Source organism: Gracilinanus agilis, unplaced genomic scaffold (assembly GCF_016433145.1).
Source record: "Gracilinanus agilis isolate LMUSP501 unplaced genomic scaffold, AgileGrace unplaced_scaffold36075, whole genome shotgun sequence".
Classification (NCBI taxonomy): domain Eukaryota; kingdom Metazoa; phylum Chordata; class Mammalia; order Didelphimorphia; family Didelphidae; genus Gracilinanus; species Gracilinanus agilis.
The window spans coordinates 1-10,111 of NW_025369218.1; the positions used below are offsets into that span (position 1 = coordinate 1).

Genomic DNA, 10,111 nt, shown 5'->3' on the forward strand with positions numbered 1-10,111 from the left:
ATGCCTCCCGCGTTACTCCGCCCCTCCCCCTCAGTCTCAGCCCTTACTCCGCCCTCCCCTCGCGCTTCACTCCGCCGCCTCCTCCCGCTGCTTCTCCCCTATGCCTCACGCGTCGCTCCGCCCCTTCCCCTTAGCCTCGCGCCTTCCTCCGCCTTCTCTTCCACAATCTCGCGCTGTACTCCATCTCTTCGGGTCTCACTCTCCACCTTTCGCCTTCTCGCTCCGCCCATCGTATCGACCTGAGGTAAAATTACTGATGTATTTTAAAAATTATCTGAGGAAAATTTATTCGGAATAATTAACAAAGACCTCAGAATTGCACGCTTTAAGATGTAAAATAGGATAAAATAACTGAAATTTGGTATGAAAATTTAAGTATTTTATTATGAAGTAGCCACATTTATTATTTCTTCACAGATCATTTAAAAAAGAAAAATGGTGGAAGCAGATCGCCCGGGGAAGTTGTTTATAGGTGGTCTAAATACAGAAACAAATGAAAAGGGTCTTGAAGCAGTTTTTGGAAAATATGGCCGTATAGTAGAAGGTAACTAAAAAGATGTATTTGTTTTAAAGTCAGCTATCAGAATAGTTCCTTTGGAAGCCTTACTTAAAATATAAATTTATGTGCTTTACAAATAAAGAAACAAATTTACACTTAGGTTTAAATTGAAGGTTTTTTTTTATTTTTTAAGTAAAATTTCACCAAAAACAACTTATATTTTTCAGTTCTCTTAATGAAAGATCGGGAAACTAATAAATCAAGGGGCTTTGCTTTTGTTACTTTTGAGAGCCCAGCTGATGCGAAAGATGCTGCAAGAGACATGAATGGAAAGGTAATTTTTCATTTATATCTGTTTCATTTATTGAAATTTATTCCATTTTCCCTTCTATTCCACATAGAATCTCAGAAAAAATATTTTTATTAACTAGTTTCATTATAACAACATTAAAGTCTATATTCTGCAAACCATATACCAGCTTTTAATTTCTAAAGCATATCCAAAATTAAAATGATTTATGTTCTCTTTTAAGAAAATCACTTCAAGTATCTTTATCAAGACTTCTTTCACTGACTTTAAACATGATTTGTAACTACCATAATTCTAGCCTCTCTTCCTTTCTTATTTTATCTGGACAGTGTTCCATGAGTAGCATTTTTCATCATCTTTCCTTACCAAAATATTCTTATAATCAATACTGTATGTTGGTTCCAAGGCAAAACAACAGTGAGAGCTAGGCAGATTGAGCTAAATGACTTACCCAGAGTAACACAGCTAGAATGTGTCTGAGGTCAAATTTGAACCCAGGTCTTCCTGTCTTCAGGTCAGGCTTGAGCAACCCAGGTGCCCCACATTATTATTTCATAAGCTTCTCAGTTTCTGTTTTTGTAAAAAGACAAAATTCCCTGTATTGGTTATTTTAGAATAATGGTGAAAATCAAATTAAGTAATATTTTTCTGAAAATTTTTTCATATCAACAATACTTTGGAATCACATTAACCTTCAAAGATCAAGATCTAGCAAGAGTTTACACTTCACTTGATAAACTTTACAGAATTTATTTGTGGACAAATGAAAAATAAAATTAAAAGTACTTAAGCAATCTTTTTTTTAACAGTTTAAAAAAAGAGTAGTCATAGAAACCAGTTACCTGAAAAATTCAAAGAAAGGACTAACCCCCAAAACATTCAAACCACAACTTAAGGCAGAAGGAACTTTTTTTGAAGTTAAATTTATAGAAATCTTTTTCATTAAACTGAAGCATATGTCTAGATAGCTGATTGCCTTCTTCAAAGTAATATCTTTAAATTTCTATAAAGGAGGTAATTTGTTTTTAAAATACAGAATTTGGAAAAATATTTGAAGGTTTGTGATTACATAAAGGATTCTACTGTAAATAATAGAAAGCCAGCTAGAAATCATGAATAAACATTGTGTATAAAACCAATAAAATTGGTGATAAAACTAAGAAAATGAATAGCATCTGTAGAAGAAAAACCCAAAAAGCTGAACTTTGGAACTGGTGGTAACTATATATAAATTTGTTTACAAAATAAATAGTATGTACTAAGCCAGTGAAAATGAAGAGAATTTTAAGTTTTTTAAAATCAGTTATTTAAAAAATAATAGCGTATCAAACTAATACATATTCATAATAATACTTAGTTATCAAACTGAATAAAATATATTTTGTTTAAAATTAATGATGAAATGATTGATTTTTTAATATGTGATCACTATGATTCATAATTACTTTTCTGTTTGCAAAGTTCATTTTTGCCTCACAACAGCCCTGGAAAGTGGATGATGAAACAAACAGGACCAGAGAGGTTAATTTGACTTACCTAAGGTTGTATGCAACTAGTAAGTGGCTTAGCTGGGGCTAAAATGTTGGTTTACTCACTTGATATCTCACATTTTTTTCTTACTACATAACCCCATCTCAAATTAAGAAGAATATGATGGCTCACTTTTTTTTTCCTCTTAATGCCAAAGGAGTTCTCAAAGTTGGTATAAGAACACTAAGTACAGGTATTTAATTGATTGTTCATGAATTCTTTTGTAAAGTTTCATTATTGGTGAGATTTATTTGAAGAAGTCAGTATTAATGCTATTTTTGAGAGAAAAGTATCATTTTTGAAGGAAAATTGAATGAGCAATAAAATTTCATGTTTAAGCATAAGTTGAAAGCAAATCAGAAGTCAATACTTTGAAGTAAAGCTCATTTTAACACTTTATAAAATAGTTGTTCCTTTTAGTCTTTAGATGGAAAATCAATTAAGGTGGAACAAGCCACCAAGCCATCATTTGAAAGTGGTGGTAGACGAGGGCCACTACCCCCTCCAAGAAGCAGAGGTCCTCCAAGAGGTCTTAGAGGTGGAAGAGGAGGAAGTGGTGGAGCGAGGGGACCACCTCGTGGAGGGCACATGGGTAATGTAGTACTCAAATGCCTGAGCTGACAAAAATTGCCAACTTCATAATTTTAATAGTTGTTTTTGTCAAATGCACATTTGTCTAGTCTTAAAGTAAGAAGGGGGAAACATAATTCCTTTGCAAATATGGGCAAAATTGAATTATTGAGAACTACAAGACAGGTAAAATTTCATCATTCCGTTAATACGTTAATGGAGGTTTTGCCATACTTGTTTTCTCTCAAAGGGAAAAAGGACAAATGCCACTTGAAATTATATCCAGTTTTGAAAATTTGTTTGAAAAGTTCATAACATGTGGTTTACTTTGTAATGAGAAAAGACATAAGATTTTCATATTGAGTCATTTCATGGAGTGAAAAAACTTCAAGATTTCAAAATATTTATGGTATCCTTTATAGGTGTATGTTCTCCACTGAGGGGAATAAAAATTTAAACCTCAGAAAAGGGTCAAGCCTTACAGGCTTAAGTTTCATACTCAAGCTTCATTTTTGCAAATGTTGGAGGATCCCATAAAAATTCAGGTTTATGTTTATACAATAATATAATGTTAGGAAATTAAAATATTTGTATATTGACTTTTTATTAGCTAGAGACTAAAATGTTTCTTGATTTGGATTAGAGTGGAGGGTATATTTGATTATAATTCAAATAAATTTTGGATATAAATATATTAAGTGAAAATAAGAGCTATAACATTAGTATCAAATTCTATTTCATTGCATAGAATGTACACAAATTGAAATGTATAATATTTGGTCATATATTTTGATTACTGGGTAACCATGCTAATGGATTGTTTTCTTTTTTTTTTTTTTAATGTAGATGACAGTGGATATTCTCTTAATTTCAACATGGGTTCTTCCAGAGGACCACTCCCAGTAAAAAGGGGCCCACCTCCACGAAGTGGGGGTCCTCCACCAAAAAGATCTGCACCTTCTGGACCAGTGCGTAACAGTAGTGGAATTGGAGGAAGAGGTAAATTCTGCAGGCTTTGGAAAGGTTCCTAGTGATGAAAATAATGTGGGAAAAGAATCCATTACTAGCTGTCTTGTCATGTATTAAGAAACAGCATTCTTTGACTTAAATTTTATAGTGTGACAATAAGTCACAGGTGCATAATGGATATTAAAGAACAGTAAATTCGCATTTATCTAAAAATTATAGAAAATGAGCTTCAAAGAATTGTCTTTAAAAACTAGCATTTAAGATTGCTAATCTTTATAAGTGAAAATAAGTGGTTTAAGAAAGAAGATGCCATAAGATTAAAGACCAAGATTGATGGAAGAAAGTAGTTTATGTTGGGATATAATGAGAGAAAATATTTTGATAGGTAGATTTGGCAAAGTTAGTATGGATTCTTTTCTGAAGATTTAAATAAGTATAAAATATATAGTTTAGTAAAGAAAACCATTTATATTAGTTAAAAGAGAAAGAGTAGTTAAAACTTATCCTAGGTTCCCTTGATACTTTATGAAGCCAGAATAGAGTTAATGGGTAGAGAGGGGAACGGGTCATTAAATAATGAGAAGTTAGAATATCATTAAAGATATTCCAACTATTCCTAAGTTGATTAGGAAGTGATCATCTAAAACTAAATGTTGAAATAAATCTCACAGAGGTGGAAACAGTTTTCTGAAAGGACATAATGATGGGTTCAGAAACTTCAGTCACCCAGAGTTGATTTACAGAAGTATGATATTTCCAGAATTATGACATCCTAACTTTATGCCATTTTTCTGAATTTTGAGGTTGGTTAGAATATATAACACTGAGAGAGAGGTTAAGTGATTTTGCCATTTAGCTCCACAGGCAATAAATGTCCAGAACATACAGGTACCGATACCCCATTCTCTTGTGTGTTTTTAAGGTCATACATATGCATTTGTATTATTTCTCCTTTAAAGATGGAACTTTTTACATACCTCTACACTTATGTGTTGATTTAACTTTTTTTTAAGGTCCCATTTCTCGTGGAAGAGACAGCTATGGAGTTCCTCCACGAAGAGAACCAATGTCATCACGCAGAGATGTATATATATCACCAAGAGATGACGGTTATCGTACTAAAGAGAGGTAAGTAAAATAAAGTATTTTAGTCTAGATGTATTTTCATCTTATGTTATCTAACTTGCCCATTAATTTTAGTTATTCCAGCAGAGATTATGCAAGTTCTCGGGATACTAGAGATTATGCTCCACCTCCAAGGGACTACACATATCGTGACTATGGTCATTCTAGTTCACGTGATGAATATACATCCAGAGGATATAGGTATGATATACAAATGGTTTTATTTCTTGGGTAGGTACATGGCAAGTAAAAGTAATAGCTTTTGCTTTGTACATTTTCTTTATTTAGTGACCGTGATAGCTATGGTGGAGGTCGTGATAGAGACTATTCAGAACATCCAAGTGGAGGATCCTACAGAGATTCTTATGAGAGTTATGGTAAGAATATAATTTTTTAGATTGTAAGCAAAACCATACTCCACATTAGCAAATTTTATTAGGGTTTTGAGGGGATCCAAAGTTATTTTTTTAAAGAAAAATATTTCACTTACTTGAGGAATTTTTAAGGGGTTTTTTTTTTTAGTTGCTTTAGTTTCACTTTGTAGGTATTCCATGAAAGAATTCACATTCATCATTTTTCTTTCCATTGATGATACTATATGGGAATATAAGTGATCCAGAATTGCAGCTTAATGTAATTTGTGGAATACTTATTCCTCAAATATTCCTCAAGCACTTAGTTAATTCAGTGTCCTAAGTTTTTATGCCCCTAAAAATAAAACTAAACGTTTTGTTAAGTCAGATATTTGTTAAAATTATCTGTTGACCCTGTAGGAAACTCACGTAGTGCTCCACCTGCTAGAGGACCTCCTCCTTCTTATGGAGGAAGTAGTCGCTATGATGATTATAGTAGCTCACGAGATGGATATGGTGGAAGTCGAGAGAGTTACTCAAGCAGCCGAAGTGATATCTACTCAAGTGGTCGTGATCACGTTGGGAGACAAGACAGAGGTCTTCCTCCTTCAATGGATAGAGGATATCCTGCTCCTCGTGATTCGTACAGTAGTTCAAGCCGAGGAGCACCAAGAGGTGGTAGCCGTGGAGGAAGTCGATCTGAAAGAGGAGGAAGAAGCAGATATTAAAAGAAATCTGAGTTTTTTTTTCAACCAAAAATGCCTTTTCAAAGAAATTAAGAATTGAGTTTTTTGTTTTGATAACCACAGAGCTACCATGGTCCAAATATATTTGTGCACCTTTTTATTCTCTGATTGTAGTTTGTTGTAATGAAAAGGCAAAACATAATTTAAAAAGAGTTGGTTTTTATGCAGTTTGTATTTCTTTAAAGCAGTTGTTAAAAATTATAAAATTTGAAGTTAATATAAAATTTGAATTTTATGTAATGATTTTGAAAATAAAATTTTTCTGAACTTAGTTATTTGATTATCTTGTTAATTAGGCATTCTAAGATTGACATCTGTTAAAATACCAAGGGTTCTGTGGTGGAAACAAAACTAGTAGGCTAATTGTGGAGTGCAGGGTACTGTGTATTACTTTGATAAGATTTAAGGTTTAGGATTTATAAGGTCAAATAAAATTTAGTCCACATAAGACTTTTAATACAAACAAAAATATATTAAAAGTAACAATTTTAAAAGTATCTGTTGAATAAATCTCAAAATATGAAATGCTAAAAAAGTTAAAAAATTAGGAGGCCACTTAGGTGAAACAGTTGGATAGAGAGAGTGATAGATTGGAGGGAGGAAAAAAGTCAAAATCAGATCTTGGGCATTAGGTGAGTGATTCTGGTCTTCATTTATAAAGTGAACTGGAGAAGAAATTGTTGAACTATCCTCAAACAAGATGACTAAGCATTTCTAAGCATAAGTATTTTGTTAAACTGAATATGCAACAGTTTTTGGCTTTGAAAATACTCCATGAAACTAAAATAAGTATCTGACAAGAAAACCTTAAACATGGTCACAAAGAATTAGACATGACTAAAACAAGATCCTTTGATAGAAAGTAAAACCAAATCAAATGGTCCTTATCTTTGAACTTATCAAATGCAAAGAAAATGCACAAAATGAAATATATACAATTGTGAATGGGTATATGAAGAAGATAATCTCAAGGAAGACTTGTAGTAGTGGGGGACATTAAAATGGATTTTTGCAGAATATGATTTGAACTTAAGATTTCAGAGAAGTCCAGATATGGATGGAATGTGCTGGACTTGGAGTTAGAAGAACCCAATTAAAATCCGACTTTGTGTGGGTAGGTCATTTAATCCATGCCTTCTTTAATGGTAAAATGCAGATAATGTCAACATCATCCTCACACTGGTATTAGGAGCTTTTGTAAAGTATTTAGCACATAAAAGGAGGGTTTGAGAGCAGAGGATACCTGGTGTAGGAGGTGATGATCCTGAAGTTGAGGCAAGGCAGCTAGTGAGAAATGAACCATCTACTCTGCTAATTGGATATGATAAAAATATAGGGGGTGGGGGAAGGAGGAGCTGTTTTCAAGGAGTTTACAGTATTAGGAGGAAAACATGCAAGAGTGTTCAACAAGATTATCAACCATTTGCCAAGTGTAAGGATTATCCTAAACTGGGAATACATAGCAGTCCTTGCCTTTAAGAATAGTATGTGAAAATAAGTAAATAAAATACAGAGATGAAGGAAGGTAACCTTGGGGGGGGGGTTAGGGTTAGACTGTTAGCCATTGTATCTTAAATGCTCTGTTCTGTTTTGGGTGTGATCTTAAGCTTTTCCTTAATGATCATCTTGTGGAAGACATCTTGAAGACCCCTGAAGGGATAGTCAATGAACTAGTGTGACTGACTCAGGAATGCAGTTATGGGAGAAAGCATAGGTGCTATTAGAGACAGCTGAGTAAATTCTACCATCTGCTGTGATGATCTGCCCATACATTCTGTCCTATACGATTATGATTTGAACCCCTCATAGAAATGTATTACTGTGACTCATCCTTTAGACATATTGGCTCCTTAATGCATTGTATAGAATAATTTTCCTCACTGATATGTACTTTCCTTTTTTTAGAAAAATTTTCCATGGTTACATGATTCTTGTTTTTACTTTCCCCTTCATCTGCCTTTACCGTCACCCCCATATCCAGGACCACACAAATGCAACTATCAATAATATGCAACTAAGTCTTAATTGATCACACATGTTAAAACAATGATATGTACTTTCTAATTTCCCTAAGACATGCATTTCTCCCTCCCCTCTTTTTAACCCCCTAGATGTTACAAACTGTGTTCCTGTGCTTGGACCCCAGACATAAAGGTGCTTCACACAGTAGTGTCACATGGTTCTTGTTTGTCCCCTCCTCACCTTTCTCACATAGTCTCTGTTTTTCTAAGGCATAAAATTCCTGACTGCCTTGTCCTTATGGGAGACAGTTTTCTACCTCCAATCTGCCCCTTACCCAATTTAATTGTTTCTCCTGATAAATTTCTCTGTTTTATAAGATTTGTTAAGAACCAATACATTTTTTAACTTGGACTTTTTATTTTAATAACAAATTTCCACATAAGTTTTCCAAAGTTATATGGTACATATTGCCTCCCTCCCTCCTGCCCTTCATCCCAAATCTAATTCAATCTGGGTTATACATGTATTATCAGCAAAACATATTTCCATATTATTCATTTTGGTAAGTTTATAATCTAAGAAAACCAAAACCCCCAAACATATACCCAAATAAACAAGTGACAAATGAATGTTTTCATCCATTCATAGAGTATTTCTACTCTTAACAGTTCTTTCTCTGGAGGTATAGAACATTCTTTTTCAAAATTCCCCCAGAATTGCCCTCTATCATTGTATTGCTGTTAGAAGCAAAGTCTGTCACATTTGATGGTTCCACAATATTGCAGTTATTGGATATAATGCTCTTGTGGTGAAGCTGTAAGTCTTTTAAGTCCTTGCACAGCACTTTAAACTCTTTTTTTTGGTGGAATTCCTTAAGGGTCCTACATTTATTGAGAGGAAAGCCACACCTTACAGCCTAATTCTTTGCACCTTCTAATGTAATTTTCCAAAGTGCAACCATTACATGTTTAGAAATACATGAGTGTATAAGTTTGCTTTAAGAGTTCTTAAATCCTAATGACTATCTTTTCGTATTGGCTTGGATTTTAAGCTGCATTTGAGAAAGAAATTGTAGCAAAACCTTTTTTTTGAAGTCCTGAGAAATTTAATTTGTTGTAGCAATAGTTTTGGTGAAATATTTGGTCCCAGTTCAGGTGGGGCTAGTAGATCTAATCAAAAGTTAAGTACCCTTTTGTCTTAGTAGTTTCTCCCAGTGTATCAAAGTCCTCTCCCAGGTAGCCCAGCCCTTGGCTGGATCTTTCCCTTTTGCCATCAATCTCTCCCAGATAATCCCATCTTGGACTTCTCATTTCCTTGTAGCCTAGGTAATCAATCATACTTCCCCATCCTTAGTTCCCCAAATTCTATTGTTCTTTTGAGAATCTTAGTCATTGATCTTCCTAGAGATCTTATCACCCAGAGCTCCAGGGTCCTGACTCTGCCTAGTATTTTGGCACCTAGCCCTGTGTAGCAGCAGATTATTACAGACCAATCTAATTTTCCTAGGAATACTTCTTTGGCATGAATCCGGATATAGGGGCTTCACTATTCAACCCTTTTCCAAAAAGGACATTGATTGTGGCAGAAAGGGAAGCAGGAGGTTGGGGCCAAATAGGTCAGCTCTCTGTAGCAGAAGCAAGTACTAGACAAGAATTATATCTGTTGACTTAAATATTGTTAACCTGGAAAAATTTTTTTTAGGCTCAGGCTGCAACTCCTTAATGCAGGAATACCCCAATATATATATCCAAAGTTTATCTCCCCTGCTAACACTGGTTCTATAATAAACCTGCCCCATGAACAACGAATAAACCAATTTATCTAAAAATACTAAAACTGAATTAAAGAGATAGTATGCAAGTGAAAATATAAAGCAGGGTGGATGAACTCTGCCATTGGGAGAGAGATAAACTCAGCTTAACTGAAAATGAGTCTCAGATCTAATCCAAGGGAAAATTTCCTGACCTCTTTAGTGTCTTAAGATGAGAGAGAGACAGAGACAGAGGGAAGAGTGATAAAAGGAGACAGAGATAGAGAGGATATATAT

The 10,111-nt window shown here is 34.2% G+C and overlaps 1 protein-coding gene across 1 annotated transcript; it reads left to right on the forward strand.

Moving 5' to 3' along the window:
* The first annotated feature begins 187 nt into the window (after positions 1-187).
* On the forward strand, positions 188-6,108 carry LOC123254944 (RNA-binding motif protein, X chromosome). Its single transcript, XM_044683828.1, has 9 exons — positions 188-244; positions 418-544; positions 727-833; positions 2,760-2,931; positions 3,756-3,908; positions 4,892-5,006; positions 5,079-5,204; positions 5,292-5,380; positions 5,777-6,108. Exons 2-9 carry the CDS (start codon positions 436-438, stop codon positions 6,082-6,084), a joined length of 1,179 nt encoding a protein of 392 aa, XP_044539763.1. The 5' UTR covers positions 188-244; positions 418-435; the 3' UTR covers positions 6,085-6,108.
* The last annotated feature ends 4,003 nt before the right edge of the window (positions 6,109-10,111 follow it).